Raw genomic sequence first — 23,180 nt, forward strand, 5'->3', positions numbered from 1 at the left:
ATAGGCTGTGTCCCATACCGTAATACCATGCCACCTATATGATGCCTTTTGCCATTTGGTGTAATAGGACAGGAAGTCAGTTTCTCTTTCCAGTCCCATAAAATTTACATTGGGACTTTTATATCACAGAATAGAGGAACTGACTTCCTGTTCACACATAAGACACTGTGGGGCAGCTTTATCATGCCTTCACTCCAGAATTCTGGCTTCAAAAAGTCGCTAAATGTTGTGACTTTTTGCAGTTTTACAACACTCACTCTAGTTTTGAAATATGGGTGGAAAAGTGGGGCATAGTTAGCTATGTTAATGAGTTTCACTCCAGATTTATGATTTAGACTCCAGTAGGAGGTGGTGTAGAAAAGCTGGAGTAGATTTTCTAGACAAAAGTGTTAGATTTAAAGAGTAATTAAACTTTTGTATATTTTTTGTGAACGTGTCCCTAATGCCCTAATAATAATTTTTGTAATATAGTTTATTACTATATTTCCACATTTTACTCCCTAAAGTCACACTGCTGACGGTGTATGAAGTACGGACTATACATTTTAAGAATGGGGCCACAGCGCAGTACAGGCAGAAGCGTATATTGCTGCTCGTGCCCCCCAGAGGTTTACTAACTCCTGGCATAGCACATGGCATAGCACATGGGTACCCTGTAACCATGTGCTATGCCAGGATTATCAGAGCGGAGCGGCTCCAGCTTCGCTAAGCTAAGAGTCCTGCATCTTATCTCTTAGGCCCCATTCATAAAATGTGTTCTCCGTACTCCATACACTGCTGAGAAGTCAGCGGTGTACAGAGAAGTGAATTTTAAGCGCACAGGGAAAGGTGTGCTTTAGGGAGAAAAAAGTGGAATACAAATACAAAATACATTAATAAACTATGTTACAAAAACTATTATTAGGACATCAGGGACACGTTCACAAAAAAATCATACAAAAGTTTAGTTACTCTTTAAGGATAAGACAAATTTATCAAATAACATGAGGCACTTTTCTGGGAATGCCTCTTTGCAGGGGTTATCAGTAAAATAAAAACTCAAGCAAACCCCATGCATGTGCTAAAATAACCAAAGAACCGATACTCACACCTTTTTCCCCCTGCCACTTCCAGTGCTGCTCTCCAGTCCTCCCTGCTGCTGATGTCATCTTCCTGGCTGCAGGAAGTACACCCCATGTACTGCCGAGGCCGGTGATTAGCTGCACGATGACCTGTGTGCATGGAATGTCAAGACTACAGCCAGGAAGATGACATCAGCAGCAGCTTGGACTGGAGAACAGTACTGGAAGCGGAAGGGGAAAAACGGTGTGAGTATTGTTTTGTTATTTTAGCACATGTACAGGGGCTGCTTGAGTTTTTATTCAACCCTGACAACCCAATTGTTTCTTCTATATATAGTTACTTCATGCATACAACATTGCAGCATATTACCATGGGTTACTGTGAAGAATATAGACTGCATTATAACCATATTTTCTATCGTATTTGTTTCCCTAGTCACAAAAGTTACAGTAGTCAAGGGTAAGTAACGTCATTTTGCTTATTTCCAATGGCACAAGTAACTATAGTTAGAGAGAGTTGTAATGCATTAAAGAGCATTGTCGTTGTATTCATCTTTGATTTAGTAACAGGGTTAATTCACAAGTTTGAGTGTAATAAATTCACACTTGTCTTGTAAGAGACAGCAGAAGCAACATCTGGACAGCTCCTCTAAAAAATCTCAAGACCTACAGCATGGCTTAGGGGTAATTCCACTGTTGAGAACATGCCTTGTCAATTCAGCATTACCACTGATGCCTTGTGAAGCCTCCAGGCTATGTGTGAACAAGATATTATTTAAGGAAAAGAGGTTTAGTTGAGCTTAAACAGAATATTAAAGCAATTGAAAAGAACTTTGGAGTTAGAATGTGTACATTCCTTTCAGGTTTTTCATCACGTTAGTGGATGCAATAGATCATGTTACATACTGTGTGTATGGGAGCTAAAGAGAAAATTTGTTTTGTAACATTTGAGAAAACGTGTTATAGGAGGTTTATTGGTGTTATGAAATATTGTGTCACATAATCGGTAATATAAAAAAAAGAATAGAGAGCGCATTCACAATCCAAAGAAATGTGGTGACTTAAAAAGTTTGGTAAAAAATAGTGTTGAGCGAACCCGAACTGTTCTGGTCCATGCAAAACTTTGCAAGTTCGGGTACCCGGACCCAAAGTTTGGGCTCAGTGTGTGGGCATTTAACAAAGCTTGTTGAAAGGATGCAGGGCAGCCAATCAGTAAGCTTTTAAGCTGTGGGCACTTAGAAGCCATCACAGCCATGCCTAGTAATGGCATAACTGTGATTGGCTGGATCATCATGTGACCGAGCCTCTATATAAGCTGGATCACGTGTAGCACCGCCCATCAGCTCTGAGTAGTGCAGGGACAGGAAATTGGCAGCTGAAGTGAAGGAGAGTGTGAGGAATCTCATCTGGCAATTTATTCTGCGGGTGACCTATAGTGATTTTTGTGGGTGCAATGCACCATCCTTGCACCCCTGACACAGAAATATAATAATTAGTTTGGCTATTAATTCTGTGGGTGACCTATAGCAATTTTTTGTGGGTGCAATGCACCATCTTTGTACCCCTGACACAAAAATATAGTAGTTAATCTGTCTGTTAGTTCGGTGGGTGACATATACCCATTTTTGGTGTGAGGTACACCTGTACTGCATACATGACAGGGATATTAACATAGTTAATCTGTCTGTTAGATATGTGGGTGACATATACCCATTTTTGGTGTGAGGTACACCTGCACTGCATATGTGACAGGGAAATTAATATAGTTAATCCGTCTTTTAGATCGGTGGGTGGGGGTGATCACAGATCATGGCAGCTGCCTGTCCACAGCCAACGTGGACAAGCTCACGTTCATTAAAATGAACCAGGCATGGATCCCACAGGACCTGTCTGTTACTTGTGCTGAGTAGACAAGTACTATAGATCGGCCGCAAAAAACAGTGTTGGCTACCTCCTCCTACTTCACCGCCGCTTCTACCTACACCGCCATGTCCACCGCCTCCTCAGCCTCCTACTTCACTTTGACCTCTGCCTCCTAGTTCAAGGTTATTATTTTTTTTCTATTCTATGCTATTTTAAGCCATTTCCACATTTGTTTGCAGGGCAATTGCCCTACTCTTACCCCCATTTTGCTTCCTTTTGCAGCCCTCTAGCCCTTACTACGACTATTTTACAGCCATTTTTGTGCACCAAAGTTCAGGTCCCCATTGACTTCAATGGGGTTCAGGTTCAAGTTCAGGTCCCGAACCCAGACTTTGACCCAAAGTTCAGCCGAAAATGAGCGAACCAAAACATACACGGGTCTGATCATCCCTAAAAGGAATTTCAAGGGAGTTTGGGCACAAAATATCAGTTTTCTATGTTGAATTGACAAACTTAAAAGCATCAATCTTGGTTCCTTGTCTGACCAAAAATGTATTATGAAATGTTTCTCCTCTACTAGTTTGCACAACATTATTATTATTATTATTATTCAGAATATCATAATTAAATGGACTTCTGCTACTTCACCTAAATTCTCTCTTTGAGCTAACTTTTGTAAAGGAAGAGAGTATCAGCATTTATTACCCTTCTGCCACACTGACAATTCCAGGATTTCAGCGGTGATCACATGACCACCTGATTGGCTGCAGGCTCTTTCACCGAGTTCCTGATTGGATGTCCTCCTGTGTCTTGCTGTTCAGCTACATGCACATAATGCAGCTGATCAGAAAGGAACAGGAGCACATCTAGTTAGGACTTCAGAGGAAGATCCCGCAGCCACTAGGGCAGTCATGTGATCACAGCCAAGATTGTAGGATTGGTGGAGTGATGGAGGGGATAAGTACTGCTGATGCTCAGGTTAACTGAAAAATAATTTGGGTAAAGCAGTGGAGAAGCCATGTTTTATGTTATTCACTTATATAGCACTGACATATTCTGCAGGGTGGCTTGCTGTCTCAATCTGAGCTTAGAATCTAACTTCGCTATTAGTATGTATTTAAAGGGTCACTGTACTTTCACTAAACTTAGACTGAGGAGAGAGAAGCGCTCGATTAGGAGAATATCTCTACTCTCTGCAGGACAGGAAGCTTGGCAGACCCAATAGACAGTCTATGATCCTGTCTCGCTTCCGTCTTGTGCAGCGAGGAGAGCGCATGCGCTAAGCGAGAGTTAAATCGCAGCACTCAGATTTAAATTTCCACATGTCCCTATGACATATCTGTCATATCTGAAAGCACAGTGAGCTTTTAAGATATAAAGTTGCATAGTCATGCATATTTCAAAAAGCTGGTAGCGTCATTCTTCCTATCATTTGACTTTTTAAAGGGGTTGTTTTGGGGGAAGCGTTTTTTAGAAAGGTCTTCCAATAATAAACAGATCACAGCAAGCCACCCAGGGATCAGCTGGAGACCTGGCAGCTAATGTTCAGTTTCTCTACCACCATGTAGTAAATAAAACATTGCATAGTCCCTATGACATAATACAATTTCAACAATGTGTTTTATGATGCTTGCAGTTTCTACAAAGTTTTGCTCTGTATATTATTTAACTTAACTTGTTTTTGCAACAGAGCCAGTGACAACTATCACTAAAGTAATCGGTGGTGGAACTGAGACAATTCGCAGAGTTATTCCAGGTATGCAGCACTTTTAGTAATAGCATGCTACTTTATATATGGTGCAGATTTGTTCTTCCTTAACTTTCATTTTTGCTCAACATACCCTAAGATGTATGCAGTGAGATGACCAGCTTTTAAAATAAAACATGATTACAGTCATAAATATTGGGACATCAACACAATTCTAAAATTTTTGGCTCTATACACCACCACAATGGATTTGAAATGAAACAAACAAGATTAAGATGTGCTTTAACTGCAGACTGTCAGCTTTAATTTGAGGGTATTTACATCCAAATCAGGTGAACGGTGTAGGAATTACAACAGTTTGCATATGTGCCTCCCACTTGTTAAGGGACCAAAAGTAATGGGACAGTATAATAATCATGAATCAAACTTTCACTTTTTAATACTTGGTTGCAAACCCTTTGCAGTCAATTACAGCCTGAAGTCTGGAATGCATAGACATCACCAGACGCTGGGTTTCATCCCTGGTGATGCTCTGCCAGGCCTCTACTGTAACTGTCTTCAGTCCCTGCTTGTTCTTGGGGCATTTTATCTTCAGTTTTGTCTTCAGCAAGTGAAATGTATGCTCAATCGGATTCAGGTCAGGTGATTGACTTGGCCATTGCATAACATTCCACTTGTTTCCCTTAAACTCTTTGGTTGCTTTTGCAGTATGCTTTGGGTCATTGTCCATCTGCACTGTGAAGCGCAGTCCAATGAGTTCTGAAGCATTTGGCTGAATATGAGCAGATAATATTGCCCGAAACACTTCAGAATTCATCCTGCTGCTTTTGTCAGCAGTCACATCATCAATAATTACAAGAGAACCAGTTCCAATGGCAGCCATACATGCCCATGCCATGACACTACCACCACCATGCTTCACTGATGAGATGGTATGCTTAGGATCATGAGCAGTTCCTTTCCTTCTCCATGCTCTTCTCTTCCCATCACTCTGGTAAAAGTTGATCTTGGTTCCATCTGTCCATAGGATGCTGTTCCAGAATTTTGAAGGCTTTTTTAGATGTTGTTTGGCAAACTCTAATCTGGCCTTCCTATTTTTGAGGCTCACCAATGGTTTACATCTTGTGGTGAACCCTCTGTATTCACTCTGGTGAAGTCTTCTCTTGATTTTTGACTTTGACACACATACACCTACCTCCTGGAGAGTGTTTTTGATCTGGTCAACTGTTGGAGGGTGCTTTCTTCACCAGGGAAAGAATTCTTTGGTCATCCATCACAGTTTTTTTTTTTTTTGTGGTCTGCCGGGTCTTTTGGTGTTGCTGAGCTCACTGGTGCATACCTTCTTTTTAAGAATGTTCCAAATAGTTGTTTTGTCCACACCTAATGTTTTTGCTATCTCACTGATGTTTTTTTTTTTTGCAGCCTAATGATGGCTTGCTTAACTGATAGTGACAGCTGTTTGGATCTCATCTTTAGATTTGACAGCAGCAGATTCCAAATGCAAATATAACACTTGAAATAAACTCTGGACCTTTTATCTGCTCATTGTAATTGGGATAATGAGAGAATAACACACACCTGGCAATGGAACAGCTGAGAAGTCAATTGCCCCATTACTTTTGGCCCCTTAAAAAGTGGGAAGCACATTTGCAAACTGTTGTTATTCACCGTTCACCTGATTTGGATGTAAATACCCTCAAATCTTGTTAGTTTCATTTCAAATCCATTATGGTGGTGTATAGAGCCAAAAAAGTTGGAATTGTGTCGATGTCCCAATATTTATGGACCTGACTGTATAATGGAATTATAATGGAAGCAGTCATTAGTATTCACCTCATAAAGTGCACTGATATTCCCTCCCCCATAGTGATGACCTATCATCAGGATAAGTCATCAATATCTGATCGTCGGTGGTCTTATAGGGCGAAAAATATGGTATGCCCAAGATCTTAAGCAATGGTTCATTTGTCAAAAAACGTGCATTACAGTATGTCTTCAAGAATAGGATGCTACAAGTTGCTATACTGCTTTGAAGTAGAATGAATTAGGTTAAACAACCATGAATTAAAGGGGTTGTCCTGCCATATATATTGATAATCTATAGTCAGGATAGGCCATCAATATCTGATTGGCGGGGTCCAACACCCCGCTAATCAGATGTTTGAGAAGGAGGCGGCACTCCATGTGAGTGCTGTTTCCTCTTAATTAAACTGTATGTCAGAATTTACTTGATTGGAGTGAGTACTTGTAATTTATTTATTATTTATTTTATGCACTTATATAGCGCTGACATATTCTGTGGTGCTTTGCAGACATTAGCATCATGCTGTCCCCAATGGTGCTCACAATCTAAGTTCCTTATCAGTATGTCTTTGGAGAGTGGGAGGAAGCCGGAAAACCCACACAAACACGGGGAGAACATACAAACTCCAAACAGATGTTGTTCTTGGTCGGATTTGAACTTAGGACCCCATTGCAAGGCACCAGTACTAACCAGTGAGCCACCGCTCCACAGGAGGCAACATGTGGTGTAAAGACGAGGAAGCAGCACTCGCAATAGAATGTTGCCTCCTCTTCAAATAGCTGATTGGCGGGGGTACTGGGTATCAGATCCCCGACGATCAGATATTGATGACTTATCCTGATGATAGGTCATCACTATATATGGCAGGACAACCCCTTTAATACTGAATAGCCATCAAGCTTCTCCTACATTACATATATTACTGGAGAACCAGCATATATGCATATTGGAACTAGCTGAAAGGGAAGTACATAAGAAGAGGCATTCAGTGATCGATTTTGTCAGTGATCTATGCTTAAAATGATTGTCTGGAGACAGATACTTTAAACAAGAGAATCATTAAGTTATCATAAAGGGCTATGCTGTTAGATATTAAGGGTCCTCACTATGTAGAACTAAAGTTTGACATTGAATACTCTACGTGGCATCCAGCTAAAAAAGAACCTTTGGAGGAAGCAATGTGGACTTGTGTTAGCTGATTTCTGCCAATCCGCATTACTGAGATCCAACCAGATTTCTGGCTGAGAGCAGCTTACAAAGCCCTCCTTCTAAATGTATTTTTTAGCTAAATGTCATAAAGTCTACAGGCCCCCAAACTGTTCTGTTTTATTTATGGCAGAAGCCCCATAGGTGCCAACCCCCAGCTAATATGGATTCCCTTTTAGATAGCATATAATACGCCTAATATCTATTACTTTACAAAAAAATCAGGTGGGACTCAGGAGCAAGAAGGTACATGGGATGCCGATACAGGTATTTTAACATTTGATGTATCACGGTTTGAGACCCACTGCTTGTTGACCAAGTGTCCACAGAAAGAAGCACTGTTGTTTTCTTAGGCATGACTATTTTTCCTTGTCCCTGTTGTCAGGTGAAAGTAAGAATCCACCATTATTACCTATCTGCATGTTCTATAGTGTTATGCTTCATAGTCAGATGATTTGTAACTTCACTTGACATACACTTTACGGAACACTGAAATTCACATTTTGAATGACATTGCTAGTGTTTGATATGCTGACTGCACTTTGCACTTCACTTTGCTTGTCTTCTGCTATCACATTTACTTTCTTAGTTTCACTCACAATGGCATCATCATCACTGAGCATGATATAGCACAGTGTGTTTTTTTTTTTTGCAAGATTATTAATATGTACAGTGAAACATTTCTACTTGGGATTAATACTTAATATTATGCAGCAAAGAGTGAATATTTTTTTCCTTTTTTTTAATTTTTTATAAAAGGTGCAAAATTGGTTAAAAAAAAATAAAGAAGCATTAATCATCTCAGTGATTCCTTACCGGGTTTCGCTGTGGTCTTTACTTCCTGGTCCCGGCTAGACACACAGGAATTGACAGAAGAACAATCAGCCAAATGCTGGCCACAGAGAGATGACCCACCTCTTGCCAAGTACTGTGTGTCAAGCCAAGACCAAGAAGTGGACACCAGTGACATGGGTCAATAAGAGTTAGTAAGGCAGTGGCTGGGGATAACTGAGGTTAAATAAATATATATATATATATATATATATATATATATATATAATGTTTTACCCCACCAGAGAACTCCTTTAATCATTTGCAAACCTTTTTATACTAATTAAGCTTTTTGAACTAATTTATTGTGCACCAGTCAAAAATGTAAAATTGTATTATCATTATTCTATTAGTTTAATTCATTTCTTTATTTGTACAAGTACTGTAGATTGATTGTTGGCAAGGTGTTGAATTATGCTGTGGTCTCTGTAGTATTGTGCCAAAAGGGATGTCTGGCAGTAGAGGTGATTCCTCAAGCTGGTGCAGTATTCCGGTTGTATCTGTTAACATGTGGTATTATGCCTAATTGTTTCTGTTAGGACACTTTTGATAGAGCCTACAGAGGTTGCTGTGAAGTGCCAAGTAGGCTTGTATAGTTTAATGAAAATAAGCCCTAAGAACACCAGTTAAATAAATAAATGTGCTCAGCAAACAAATGGGATGCAAAAAATTTATGAGAAAGCAGTATATGTGCCTGTGTGTCTTGGATCAGAATAAAAAATCATTTTAAATTATACAGCTCATCCCAAGATGTGTGAGGTTATTATTTCACGTCACATATCCATTGGTTATCATCATAAATCAAATATGTTCTTCTGGCTATAGGCAAATTACTAAACAGATGTAGCTCACAAACCAGCAATTCCCTATTTATCTTCTTCCCTTTACTTAAACTTCTACTGTATGCAGAGATCAAATAATTCTATAACTTTTCATTTATTATTCTAGAGACATCCATTACTAGAGTAACTAAAGTTATTGAAGGAGAACCAGAGGTCAGAGTAATTCCTGGAAGTGAAACCCGAATTACTAAAATTATCCAAGGAGGTAAGTGAATTAATATTGATTTCAAAGTCATGTAAAAGTAATTATGCTACAAAAAGTGACAAAAAACACAATGCTTTTAAAAAGAAAACATTGTGCAAAACTACCCTAATGGCCACCTCCAAAGATGATAACAAATATCAAGCTTACGAGACTATGATACATTGAAGAGGTCTCTTCACAAGACAGAGTCACATATACAGTGTACAGAAAAGACATAAGAGTAGCGTTGAAAATAAAACAAGTGATGCACGCAGACTCATCAATATGATTAGGAGAATAAACAGTTGTAGTAAAAAAATTTTTTTATCTCTTCTATCTTACTGACTGAATCACAATACAAAGATATTTTCTCCCAGCTACACCAAGCTTTACAAATTGTACTAACCACAGTAGTGCGGAGTAGGAACAGAGATAAAGTGATTGTCTCCAGGAACACATATGTAGAATATACACTCACCTAAAGAATTATTAGGAACACCTGTTCTATTTCTCATTAATGCGATTATCTAGTCAACCAATCACATGGCAGTTGCTTCAATGCATGTAGGGTTGTGGTCCTGGTCAAGACAATCTCCTGAACTCCAAACTGAATGTCAGAATGGGAAAGAAAGGTGATTTAAGCAATTTTGAGCGTGGCATGGTTGTTGGTGCCAGACGGGCCGGTCTGAGTATTTCACAATCTGCTCAGTTACTGGGATTTTCACACACAACCATTTCTAGGGTTTACAAAGAATGGTGTGAAAAGGGAAAAACATCCAGTGTGAGGCAGTCCTGTGGGCGAAAATGCCTTGCTGATGCTAGAGGTCAGAGGAGAATGGGCCGACTGATTCAAGCTGATAGAAGAGCAACGTTGACTGAAATAACCACTCGTTACAACCGAGGTATGCAGCAAAGCATTTGTGAAGCCACAACACGCACAACCTTGAGGAGAATGGGCTACAACAGCAGAAGACCCCACCGGGCACCACTCATCTCCACTACAAATAGGAAAAAGAGGCTACAATTTGCACAAGCTCACCAAAATTGGACTGTTGAAGACTGGAAAAATGGTTTCTTGAACATGACAATGAGTTCACTGTATTAAAATGGCCCCCACAGTCACCAGATCTCAACCCAATAGAGCATCTTTGGAATGTGGTGGAACGGGAGCTTCGTGTCCTGGATGTGCATCCCTCAAATCTCCATCAACTGCAAGATACTATCCTATCAATATGGGCCAACATTTCTAAAGAATGCTATCAGCACCTTGTTGAATCAATGCCACGTACAATTAAGGCAGTTCTGAAGGCAAAAGGGGTTCGAACACCGTATTAGTATGGTGTTCCTAATAATTCTTTAGGTGAGTGTACAACACTTTACTGTTTTTTCCTCTTGAAAACAAATCGTATAAAGGAAGTGGAGGGTATAAATTAATTGTAGTATTTTTTTATTGAACATAACATATGAATTAACCTTAGCATAATAAGATTCAGCTCTCTATTGGCGAATCAACCTAGAATATCATCAAAATTTTTGAATGTTTGGAATTTTATCCCTCTAAGCTGCTCTAGCAGTTATAGAGTTAAAGAGCAGCAAGATCTATCAAAGGGAGCCTGCCACCACGAAATGTAGAGCTTTCTGCAGGTAGCATGTTATTGAGCAGGAGGAGCTGAGCAGTTTTTTTAAACAGTTTTGTAGGAAAAGACCTCTGGTCTTTTTATGCATAGGAGTCATGTGGCAGTTCTACTCAGTTGACTGACAGCCTTCCTTGTACGCTTAATCATGTAAAGTTAGATGTCAATCATTCAGTGGCACAGCCAACATGACTCCTATGCATAAACAAAGCAGAGGCTTAAATGCATCAATTATAAGTTTTACCGAATCTTTTCCCATAAAACTATACATCAATCTTCTCAGCATCTCCTGCTCTATAACATGCTGTCTGCAGATTGCTCTGTAGTTTCATGGTGAATGCCATACCAGTGACCGTGAAATCAGGCAAAATTATATCTGTCTTGTGAAGTCAGTTCCGACATTACGCTCCAAAAAAGATTTGTTATTCATTGTGCATAATTAATAATGGCCTCTAGATAGGAGCAGTTGTGATTACGCTTGTAAACTTTATTTAACTCCATCTTTTTTGGAGTAACTGCTAATGTTCATTGCCCTACAGCTTTTTTGCAGTCCATATCAAGAAAAGGTCATGTTCTGTGAATAGGATTAGGCATAAAAAAATCCAGATACCTACCTGTAGTCTTATAGCTCCATTGTAGCTCTTGCTTATTTTTGTATAACCATGTAGATGTAATAAAAACCCATGAAACAAATTAAATTACCATGGCAGTAACACCCTTGATAGCTAAAAAATTCTGATAAAGTCCAAAAACTGAATTAAACTAAAATATAGGCAACATTCAATAAGAAAAGTAGTCTCTGACTGTAGTGGTCACCCCGTCACAAGGGGTTTTGCGATTACTGTGATCCCTCTTGTTACATATTACTCCCCAAATATAGGGGGAAGACTAGTCTCCATAGCCACTGTGCTTGCGCCACAGTAGCCTGATGCATGCACAATTTCAACAGTTCTCTCAGTGGTGTTTTAGGTGAGAAAGAGTTGTGGCATACCAGGAAATGTAGTTGAGGCTGCACTGCTCTAGATAGCATAGATTAACATTGGTATGTACAGGATATTTGCTATACTAGTTGTAAACAATGTCTAGTAGCTATAACAGAATTCATACGTATATTTTTTATAACATTTTCATATAATGATTTTATGTAACAACCATTTCAGAGCCATCTATCACAAAAGTCACCAGAGTCATCGAAGGCGACCCAGAATTTAGTCTGATTAAAGAAGGAGAGACAAGAGTAACCAAAGTCATTCAAGGTAGTAACTGATCTTATATGTATCTTTGAACAGCTTATGTATTTTCTGTAGCTTAAACTGTCATTTCATACAAAAATAATAATAATCTGCTTTTCGTATACTACATTTTTTATTAGCTCTATTCAAAATCAAATACTTACATTTTGAAAGTGGCCAAAACAATCATTGTTACATCAAATCATGTTATATCATCTACAATATATACATGCAATGCATTTCCAAAATAGCAAAGGCTGAACTCCTTTAATTTATACTTAGAGTGTGGTTTCATCCCACAGAATCTCCTGTTGCATGAACCCTAAATTGCATTTCACTTTGGAAACTTCTACTTGAATTTGAGCTTATGTGGTCATTACAATGTATAATTTATCTGTATCTGTCAGTGGACTAACATTTTTTGGCTTCAGTGCGGAATATCCAAGTAGACATTCAGGAGGCCAAGTATAACATGTAAGACCTCAAGGGAGGCCATATTGGATTGACATAATATATTGAGATCAAAGGAAGCAGTGCTAAAGATTACCTATACAGCAACCATACTAATTATAGTATTCTTATATTTAGATACATCCAACACCCTTTTCATTATTAAAGTCCTAATGGTAACAAATATTTAAGAAGTTCATATTGATCTTGGCCTACACTTATTGAGGTGAAGAGAAAATACATAGGAGGCACATTGTGCATTATATATATTTATCATATCTATAATTTATAATTTACTATAATAAAGTAACTGCCGTATTTTTGCCCTATAAGACGCACCGGCCCATAAGACGCATCTAGGTTTTTGAGGAGGAAAATAAGAAAAAAATATATTTTGAACCAAAAGGTGTGCTTTTGGTGGGCTTTGAACTAATGGTATCTGTGAATGACACTATTATGGGGTATCTGTGGATAACGCACTGTTATGGGGGATCTGTGACTGACACTGTTATGAGCGTCTGTGGATGGCACTGTTATGGGGGTCTGTGGCTGACACTGTTATGGGGCGTCTGTGGATGGCACTGTTATGGGGGCGTCTGTGGATGACAGATAAATAGCATATTATGTTATGTCATCCACAGATCCCCCCTTAACAGTGTCCCTGTCTATTGTGAATGACTCCCAATACAGGAGGTGGGGGCTGGCATCTACAGTAGTTTTGTAATGGCAGCGGGGGCCCAGTGCAGTCATTGTATTCTATTGCACCGGGCCCCGCTCACTGTACTAATAGTATCTAACTGCGGGCAATGTTTAACTATAGAAAATCTTCAATCCAGCAGCCTGTACTTACGACCATAGCAGGCAGAAGGCTGGGCGGGCACTGGCAGCGTAACTCACTACGTCACGTGCCCGCGCCGCCTGCTTCATTCATAAAGTGGGCGGAGCAGGTGCGTGACGTAGTGAGTTACGCTGCCAGTGCCCACCCTCCCAGCCTCCTGCCTGCTACGGACGTAAGTACAGGCTGCTGGATTGAAGATATTCTATAGTTAAACATTGCCTGCAGTTATATACGATTAGTACAATGAGCGGTGCCATTACAAAATAAGATGCCAGCCCCCAGCCCCTCCTCCCTGATACAGCTCTGACCGCGCTGTGCGGCATGCGGTCGGCGGTGTATCAGTGTAAACGGCAGCATACGCCCCATAAGACGCACTGCCATTTCCCCCACACTTTTTTGGGGAGGAGAAGTGCGTCTTATAGGGCGAAAAATATGGTAAGTGCAGAAGGTAATATGTCCACATTTTGACATTTTGGAAAATTTCTTACTTTGTGTATTTTTTTTATTAATATCTGATATTTAGGGGGGGAAATTGTACTTATCTTTTTAATTGAATTTGTTAGAGCCCACGATTACTAAGATCACTAGGGTGATTGAAGGTGAGGCAGATTTTAAGCTGGTAAAAGAAGGTGATATATCATGGACTAAAGTTATCCAAGGAGGTAAATTTTAACAAAAATGACTTTTGCCTTTCTTTATTTTAATTGAGTGATCTATTTTATTTCATTTTCTAAATTTAATATTCATTTAATTGACTTAGAAAAAAGATTTTGTCATTTTTGTAATAAAATGAAGGCAGGATGATCCTAGATTTTTTTTTGTCATCTACTGTATGTATCTTAGTATGGACATCTGCCAAATGATGATTGAATAGCTCCTTTATAGTCTTCTCTTTTAATTTTAATTTCAAATTGTAAATTATATTTTTCACATCTGAGCGCACAGCATGTCATATACAATTTTATTTTTGTTTGTTTTTTACAATTAAATTTGTTAGAGCCTAGAATTTCTAAGATCACTAGAGTGATTGAAGGTGAGCCAGATTTTAGACTGGTAAAGGAAGGCGAAACTCAAGTGACTAAAGTGATCCAAGGAGGTAAAGTGAAATGATGAGATCTCAAAAATTCTCTTTCCTTCCTTTTATATCTGGAAAACCTAAATCAATACCAGCTACTTGTGGGTTCTTAAAGTCTAACCAGAAAAGTTTTACAATTCACAAGTTGATGAAGTGTATATCACCAAGAAAGTGGTGAGCAGTATACTTCATTCTGCCTTGCTTTCCTGTCAAATTCCATCTAACAGTACATCCTAAAATTCTTTTGTTTCCAGGGGTCTGGAGAAAATGATACACTGGAATGCACCCAAAAAGTTTTTAAATTTTTTTTATAGTTCCTTATTTTTTATATACATTTTTTATATTTCTGTTTCACAGGCCCTGAAATTAAATACACTAGTGTCACTGGTCTTGGAACTGACTTGGATGATGCTGAACTCACAAGGAGACTAGAAGAAGGTAGGTTTTAGTGGCAGTACATTTCTTCAGTAGATTCTTATAAAAGGATGTAAAAAGATTTAGCAATGGCTTGAGGCCTTATGCATCAACATGTGATCTGGTCCACAAAAATGCTTTCTTTTAATTAGCAACATGGAAATGTTTTCTCTGAGATACTTTTAAATATTCAAAGGAAAGAAAAAAAAATCATAGTGTTGGGTTGCTGAAGTCAGAATCATAGACAGGTCTGAGCAAGTAGTCTGGCAATAGAATAGTTACAATCAAATTGTATCCAAAGACAAACTGTTATTTCAATACTTCATACATATATTTCAAATGTACACAATTTGCTATTTAGATTTTGTTCCTAAAATTAGGAAAATTGGCTTTTACCTCATTAGGGTTTTTTGCCATCCTCTGGATCAACTTTTAAGGATAACAGACTGAACTGGATAGTAACTATCCTTCTATATTATGCAATGCTACTAAACATTAGAATACAAAGAAAATTTCAATCAAAGCTGATTGCTGCATTTTCAGCTTCAGAAATCCACAGTGATCTGTCCTTATTGCCAGAGAGAGCTGCATAGCAAGACATTTTTCCTGCAGCAGCTTCAACAGGGGAATTGAATTAAATGGTAGAGGGTCTAATCCTAAGAACCGGAAAATAGGCATACATTTTGACAAAATAATGAATTGTGAAATGTATCTAACAAGTTGAGCAATTTTGTGGCTTCTTTAAGTTATTTCATATTCCTTTCTTTGCTTATATACAAAGCTCCTTTTAAACCCTACTAAATATATTTTGTAACAGACAACAGTACTGATGTCTGATATGTGACTAAGGTGTATTTAGCATAAAATTTTTATTTTCTATGAAAAAAAAAGTTAATCTCTTAATAGTTTGTGCATTTTGCTTCAGTATAAGGAGGCGAATAGCAGAGATGTTTTGGAGTATTTTAGGAAAAATGCAATGATCATGTATTCACTTTTACCATAACTAATGATTGAACCATAGTAAGAAATTAGGATACACTGCTCTTTCTGATATTCTGCCTTCCTGGCAAAAAGTTCATATGTGAACCCTACATGTGTTCCCAAAACAATGGAAACTCCTTACCCAGTGACACGAGTGCCATACATTTTTTTTCTGGTCCAATTCAAAATATCCGATTTTTTTGGGGGGGGCTTATTGAAGTCTCTGGTTCATGAATACATTCCTGACAATTTATGCCATAAACCTGTATCCTATCAGAAGTCACCAGGGTATCCAAGTTCATTGAAGGTGATTCACAAACATTGGATGATGCCGAGCTGAAAAAACTTCTTCAGGGAGGTTAGTGAGTGCAACTGGGCAACTAATATAACTTAACAAGGATTTCTTGGTGATGGTAAACTATGCTGTGCAATCCCTTTTAAAGACTAAATTAACTTCATAGCGCAATTTTTCTGCACTTTACTTCAAAGCAATCAGGTTAATATCCAAAATCTTTTACTTTTAATTTAGTCTTTAAAAAATAACTAACAAAGGGGAGAATGAAGATTTGTTTGAATGATTGGAAGGTTGATATTACTGAATCATATGCAGATATTCCTGAAGAATAAAAAGTAAGAAAAAAAGAGAAAAACAAATATTCATTCCTCCCCTTAACCCATTTTCAGCATGTATTTGGAGAAATAATAAGAAATTTAACTCACTCATCTAAATATTTACCATTTAAAATTTAAAAAAAATTAACACAAAAAATGTACTAATAAAATTTTAAAATGTATCCTAAATACACTTCTTTGAAGGATATGATTGTATTGGTCATTAATAGGAGAAAATCATCATTTGAGACTTTAAATGAAAACTGTTCTTTAATTTGTAAAAATAAAGGTTCATATGAGTTTGTGTTTGAAGGCAGTGATTGAAGATATTGATTTTATTGTGTATGAGAGACTTAATGAGGAAAACAGATAACACAGGGTTCTGGCTGCAATAAAAAAAGTGATATGACTTACCTGACAGATCTGATTCTCACAGTTGGGATCTGTTAAACCAGCTGCAACAGTGAGGTCACATAGACGACACAGGCAAATCCTTCACCTCAAAGGGGCACCAAAGGAGGCGGTGTATTGGCTGCAGTGATCATGTGTTGTCTGGAGACCTGCAGTGGCAGTGCAGGATCTGCCAGATAAGTAACGATCACCTCTTTGTTGCAAGCAGATCCCTTTTGTTGCCCAGTTTCCTCTTAAAACTGGACAGCCCCTTTAAAATTCTAGGTTATGCTTTTCCTTTGATATTACTCATGCAAATTTATGAATAAATTGACAACAACCACTTGTCACTAGTTTGTGTTCCTGCACAGTAAAACACTCAGCAATGTTTTAAAAGTGCCAGAATTAAGGGCTCATACCTGAATGAGGAATCAAGTATTTAGTAATGCAGAAATGTCAGAAGTGAAGATGGCCTCTGAAGAATAGAAGATGTCCATTGTAATGAAAACCCGACTAACATTATGGCTTTTACGTCTCGGCTTCATTTACTATACTTAACATCTATGTTCTCAGATTTTCTCTTTATTTAAAAGGCAACTGGTTCAAATTCCGAATATGTTTCTGAAATTTCTATTTCCAACAAACAGTATTGTATCTAATTATACCAACTTTATTCTTTGTACGCTTTATGTTTTTAGAGCCCCAAGTTAGAAGAATACAGTCTGGAACTAGAAGGGTACAAGGTACAATACCCATTTATTTATTGGTTTCTTAATCATTGACAACATTGTCTTTTTAATGCTTTTATATAAACTACATGCAGTATGTAAAAGTTCCTTATGTAAGTGATTGTGATGAAGCTTAAGCATTAATTACCACCCACCATGAACGATTCTGTTCTTCAAGTCTGTACTACATTTTATTACACTTGGGTTCTGCTACTCTTTGTACTGTAATTTGGAACACAAATTTGCAATTTGAGGAGGCTGTAAAAGAGATGTCAACCCTATTATTAAATTGCAGCATATCAATTCTAGTTTAAGCTACTTGAAGATACTATATTTCTCAATATTAAAATAAGGCCAAGGCCCTCAACAAATATGTAGGTGTAAAATCTTCTTTATCAAAACTAAATTGTCCTGAGACCGCAGCCTACAGCTGTCTCACATGCCGTCTCACCTGGGGTCACACTTTGTCAAAATCTTATATTGTGCACGTCCAGATAGTCTGGGAACTTTTGCTCTAAAACAATATATTTCTGAGCTCACCAGTACCTATGGCCTTTTTTTTATCATTGATTTGGTATCATTAGGTTTGCTTCAGGGTGCATTGTCAGACTTCAAGACAGAAAAACTACCAGTAAGGATTTGGCAATCTATTGCACAAGGCTGAAGTAGGTTATGAAGAATCAATTATTTTCTGGAGATGATTCTAGTGTCACAAAAATTGCAACGTACGCTATCCATGGATTCATATAGTTGTAATGGTGCTTATTAAAGAGTGAGTTATGAATAGCTTTAGTATGGAATAATGATGTGAGGAAACATCAGAACGGGAGCCTTGGTGGAATGTATCTTCTCTCTGAAAGAAATAATGGAACTTTAAAATGCTTTATTTTTTTATTACAATTAGTCACCGGTTCTTAAGTGCATAAGTGTCTTTTTAATCAACTGCTATTTAATTTTCCTGGAGACTGTAATATTTATTTAAAAAATTGGAAAATTATCATGCCCTGCAATCCTATAATTCTGGCTTAAAAAATTTGCAAGATAGGGCTTTTGTGACATTTTTGGCTTATTTCCATTAACATTTGTGAATTTTTGCATCTTTGCATCACTTACTTGAGGTTTCAAAAGTGGCTGGGAAATAGGAGTGGTAACCTATGTTAATTAGTTTCACTCCTGATTCATCACTGGTGCTTATTTTAAAAAGTTGCAAAGAAAGTTTCAAAGTAGTAGGGGATGGTGTAAAAACTAAACTGGAGTAGAATTTCTAGACAAAAGTAATAGTTTCACAAAGAACCAAATGTAACATTGTATGACATTTGATAAATTTGGAGCAAAGTATGCCAATGCAGACTCAGGCAAAACTGACTACGAATACAGTATTACCCTCAGAAAAAAAATCCCCTCAAGGTCTGCGAATTTAAAGACTATGCAAACCTTTGAAGGTAATTTTTTTATATGATTGCATGTTACTAATTTTTGGCTAAAATTTTTTTTTTTTTCAATTGGCCTTTATAAAAAATATTGGGCTGTCCTGTCACAAAGTTTTTCTTTCTGGCTTTGTGACTGGTACTTTCACTTTCACTTTCTGCCGGACATCTAATTAGACCAAGTTTTATTTTTTTGCGGTGCGGAGGCACGGACAGAAACACCACGGAAGCACTCCGTAGTGTTAATAAACCTTATCTCTGAATTACTGAGAGGTCATAAACACTTATTTAAGCCATATTTTTATCAGTATGATAAGAACTGAGCTGTAATGAGTGTTTATAATGTCAAAGAGTAGAAATAAGGAGTCTGTCTGCTTCTGGTCTGACGAAAAAGTTAAGATGCTACTAAAGCATCTCAGCTATGACCAGAAAAAAGGGCTCCATATATTTAATAAAGATCAATAAAAAAAAAATATATTCTTAGCTCAAAATGAGTACAATGCAATAATTAAAAAAAAAAATTGGCCCAAGGGTGTACATAGCTTTTAATTAGCAGAGTTGATGCTTACCGTATTTCATGCATATTCAATGATTCTGCTGGCGTACATAACCACTAATAAATTTATTCTATTTGACATCTTCTGTCATTCTTATAAAAAGTCTATCGACCCATTGAAACGTGATAGAGGATTTTGGTAGGGAACTGGATGACAACAGTCATGGCTGCCATTAGAGCTCCATGGAGTTAGTAAACCTGGCATGTTACGCATTTATACATCATCTTACTTGTTTTCATTCATGTAAAACTCTATGAAAGAGAGAGTACAATCCATAGGGTCTCATGGGTACATTTTGGCTGACACCCTTTTTTCCCAAAAACAGATATAACCAAGAAATGCGGAAAAGACTTATTATATATTTTAAAGTAGAGAATACTTCATTGATTTACTGTATACTGACGGGGAAATTCTCAAAATTTTCTTGCCTACATTTAAAATGTTTTTGCATGGTCCCATATAGCTTGGCAGACACAATAACATTTTGCTTTGTGCTACAACTCTGCTTTTAAAACTTTTCAGGATGTCTCTATCACAAATCAGATTGATGTGTGGTAAAGGGAAGCTATTGATTAATTAAAAAATACAAAAATCTTGAAGTTTTCACACTAGCCTGGTTTACAGTGGACTTTGTGGCAGGTAATTGAGGATTGCACAATTTCCATTAGGCAGTGGACTAGTTCAGACCCCCCCCCCCCCCCCGCCTGCATAATAACCTATGCACATATCACAGAGCATGCCCACAACATCCCCTACAAAAATGAAATAGTCATTATTTGGCTGAGGTTTCTTATGTGCCTTCAGCAAGATGGCTCCTTTTGTAACCATTTAAAAAAGATGCTGAAGTAGCAGCATGGTGGGTGGGGGTTTTGTTATAGATTTCTCAATGGGGTCCATGTTATGCCTCTGATTACACTGAATCATGGAAAATTTAGTTGTTGAACTATTTTGCTTTTTTGTTTTAGGCTAACTTGCACTCACTTGAAATTGCTTCAGCAAGGTAGAGCTTTACTAATGCCATGCTTAGGCAATAACCTCATGTCTGTCAATGATTTAACATCTTTATGTAATGTCTGAGGTTTTCTTCTTATATAACCTTATCTAATTTTAACTAAATAGAATATATTTCTGTTAAAATGAGAGAAACAAGTACAATCAAATCAACAGTTGCTGGCTTAAATGGTGCTAAAATGTGGCACAATTTTGATTAGAGAAATCATCTGTTCCTACCTGAACCAATGACGTAGCTTGTTGGAAAGTGGCATGGCTTCATAGGAAATGGGATATATCCTAATTTGCATCATTTACCACCAAAATGCCACCTCAATTAGAGAGTTGGACAAGTGTCTAGCCATGCTACAATTTATCACTAAGCTTTATCACTAAATCTGGTCTGATTTAAGGACAATTTTAGATGGCCAAAATACAGCAACATATAACTTTAGATAGAACTAGATTGAACCCTGCAGTGAATTAAATTAGTATAAGAGAACCACACCACGTGTTTCAGCCTTAAATTATAATATGGCTGTATTATGTAGCCGTCAGAAATTGGACTAAAGCATAATTAATTACCTCATTTATGTAGCCTGTAATAAAAAAAAAATTGAAGTCACAACTCTTGTTCATTAACACTGGATTGGTGGATCTTTCTCTTGCTATATAACTTTGTGACTATTGAGATGATCCTTTGCTCATTAGCTGGCAAACAAACTTAGCTTCTATTTGTTACTTTTGAGAACAGAAGAGGTGAATGCAGAATATCTTGTGCTTCCCTTCTATTTAAGTCCCTTTGTTCTCTTTATGTTGAATATTTTAGAATCGGTGTGCTTCTAACAAATCTTTCAACACTCCTTTGAAGAACATGTACACATTTTGGGTGAAGTCAGATGGTTCATGTACACATTACATTACTTTTTAACTTACTGTATACTATTCTGATCTATACGCTCCCCATTAGGAGGTAACAAGTTTCTACATATTATAGACTTGTCTGAAGTAGATCCTTGTCTCCATTCAATGTGAGAAGACCATAACAAACCGCAGGCAGACTAACAATGGTTATAATTATTTGTATATAACCAGTCTTTCCAACTTAAAGATTGTGTCAGCTCATATGTTGGGGGCATAACCCATTTTAGGGATCCACAGCTATCTCTAAAATTGAACATGCAAAGATAAAGAGAGCAGATCATGCAAGTTCGGCCATACATTTCTATGGGTGTGCTAAAAATAGATGACCTAGCTATTTTCAGAAGTCCCATTCACTTGTATGGGGCTTACGGAAATTGTAGAGCCAGCACTCGGCTGTTTTTGGCAGTCCTATATAAAAATTAATTGAAGGTGGTTGAGCATACGTGGTTTGCTCTCCTTCTCTTTGCAGACTCTGTTTTAGAAATAGGTGCAGGTCCCAGAGGCGGGACCCGCACCTATCAAACATTGGGTGCATATCCTAGCGATATGTTCTCAATGTATAAGATAACACAACCCTTTTAACTTATCATAATAAGACAAATGTTTGTTTTAATCTTGAATTAAACATAGACTTACTTTTTTTGACAGGTCAACCACTCAGAAGAAAGCTTAAAAGAAGAAGTCATCAATCCTAAATTCAGTCCCATCAGCTATTAAGAAATTACAAAGAATTTGTTCTGAGAAAGTGATAAAGAGTGTGCCATGTCGAAATAAATTTCATCAGGACTATCTCACATCTTGCTCAAATTGCCTTCAATTAAGCAAATCCATTCTTACTGTTTTAAGATTTCTTACAAGATGGGGATTTGTACAAACTTTTTGAAATATAAAATAAAAAATGCTGAATGTATCAAAGAAAAGGATTGTTTATATCAAGTTGTCCTCTGTTCTATGCAATGGGTTGTGGTGTGCTGTATGCTAATTAGGCCTTTTGCACACGAACGTTGTGCATCCATTCCATGCATTGGGGACCGCAATTTGTGGTCCTCAATGCACGGGAAATGTCCGTGCGGCGGCCAGGACAGATCGAGACCCATTCAAATTCGATGGGTCCATGATCCGTCCGCACCGCAAAAAAATAGACCAAGTTTTATTTTTTTGCGGTGCGGAAGCACGGACAGAAATACCACGGAAGCACTCCGTAGTGCTTCCGTGGGGTTCCGATCAGTGCTCCCGTTCCACATGGGCCGGTGTGACCTTGAATAGTTGGTGTTTTGGGCACTTTAAATAAATTGGTGCTTCGTTGTTTCTTTTTTTTATGGAACTTTTTTTTTCTTTTCTTTTTTTTTACTTTTAATCAAAACCTACACGGCTAGTGTTTAGTAGTAACTTCTATTGGTTTATTTGTAAATTATGCCATTTTTATAAC

The 23,180-nt window shown here is 37.7% G+C and overlaps 1 protein-coding gene across 7 annotated transcripts in view; it reads left to right on the forward strand.

Annotated features, from left to right (window-relative positions):
* The window catches only part of POSTN (periostin), a 79,736-nt gene extending 56,877 nt beyond the window's left edge, over window positions 1–22,859 (forward strand). The window contains exons 17-27 of one of the 7 annotated variants that reach the window (XM_044285161.1): window positions 1,498–1,521; window positions 4,615–4,680; window positions 7,868–7,909; window positions 9,422–9,520; window positions 12,294–12,389; window positions 14,217–14,315; window positions 14,651–14,749; window positions 15,086–15,166; window positions 16,401–16,481; window positions 17,824–17,868; window positions 22,400–22,859. In XM_044285161.1, coding sequence (XP_044141096.1) covers window positions 1,498–1,521; window positions 4,615–4,680; window positions 7,868–7,909; window positions 9,422–9,520; window positions 12,294–12,389; window positions 14,217–14,315; window positions 14,651–14,749; window positions 15,086–15,166; window positions 16,401–16,481; window positions 17,824–17,868; window positions 22,400–22,446 — 779 coding nt within the window. In that variant the 3' untranslated portion in view covers window positions 22,447–22,859. The remainder of the gene's footprint in view (window positions 1–1,497; window positions 1,522–4,614; window positions 4,681–7,867; window positions 7,910–9,421; window positions 9,521–12,293; window positions 12,390–14,216; window positions 14,316–14,650; window positions 14,750–15,085; window positions 15,167–16,400; window positions 16,482–17,823; window positions 17,869–22,399) is intronic. The other 6 variants (XM_044285163.1, XM_044285164.1, XM_044285162.1 and 3 more) reach the window with 6 other exon arrangements.
* The last annotated feature ends 321 nt before the right edge of the window (window positions 22,860–23,180 follow it).

Source organism: Bufo gargarizans, chromosome 3 (assembly GCF_014858855.1).
Source record: "Bufo gargarizans isolate SCDJY-AF-19 chromosome 3, ASM1485885v1, whole genome shotgun sequence".
NCBI lineage: Eukaryota > Metazoa > Chordata > Amphibia > Anura > Bufonidae > Bufo > Bufo gargarizans.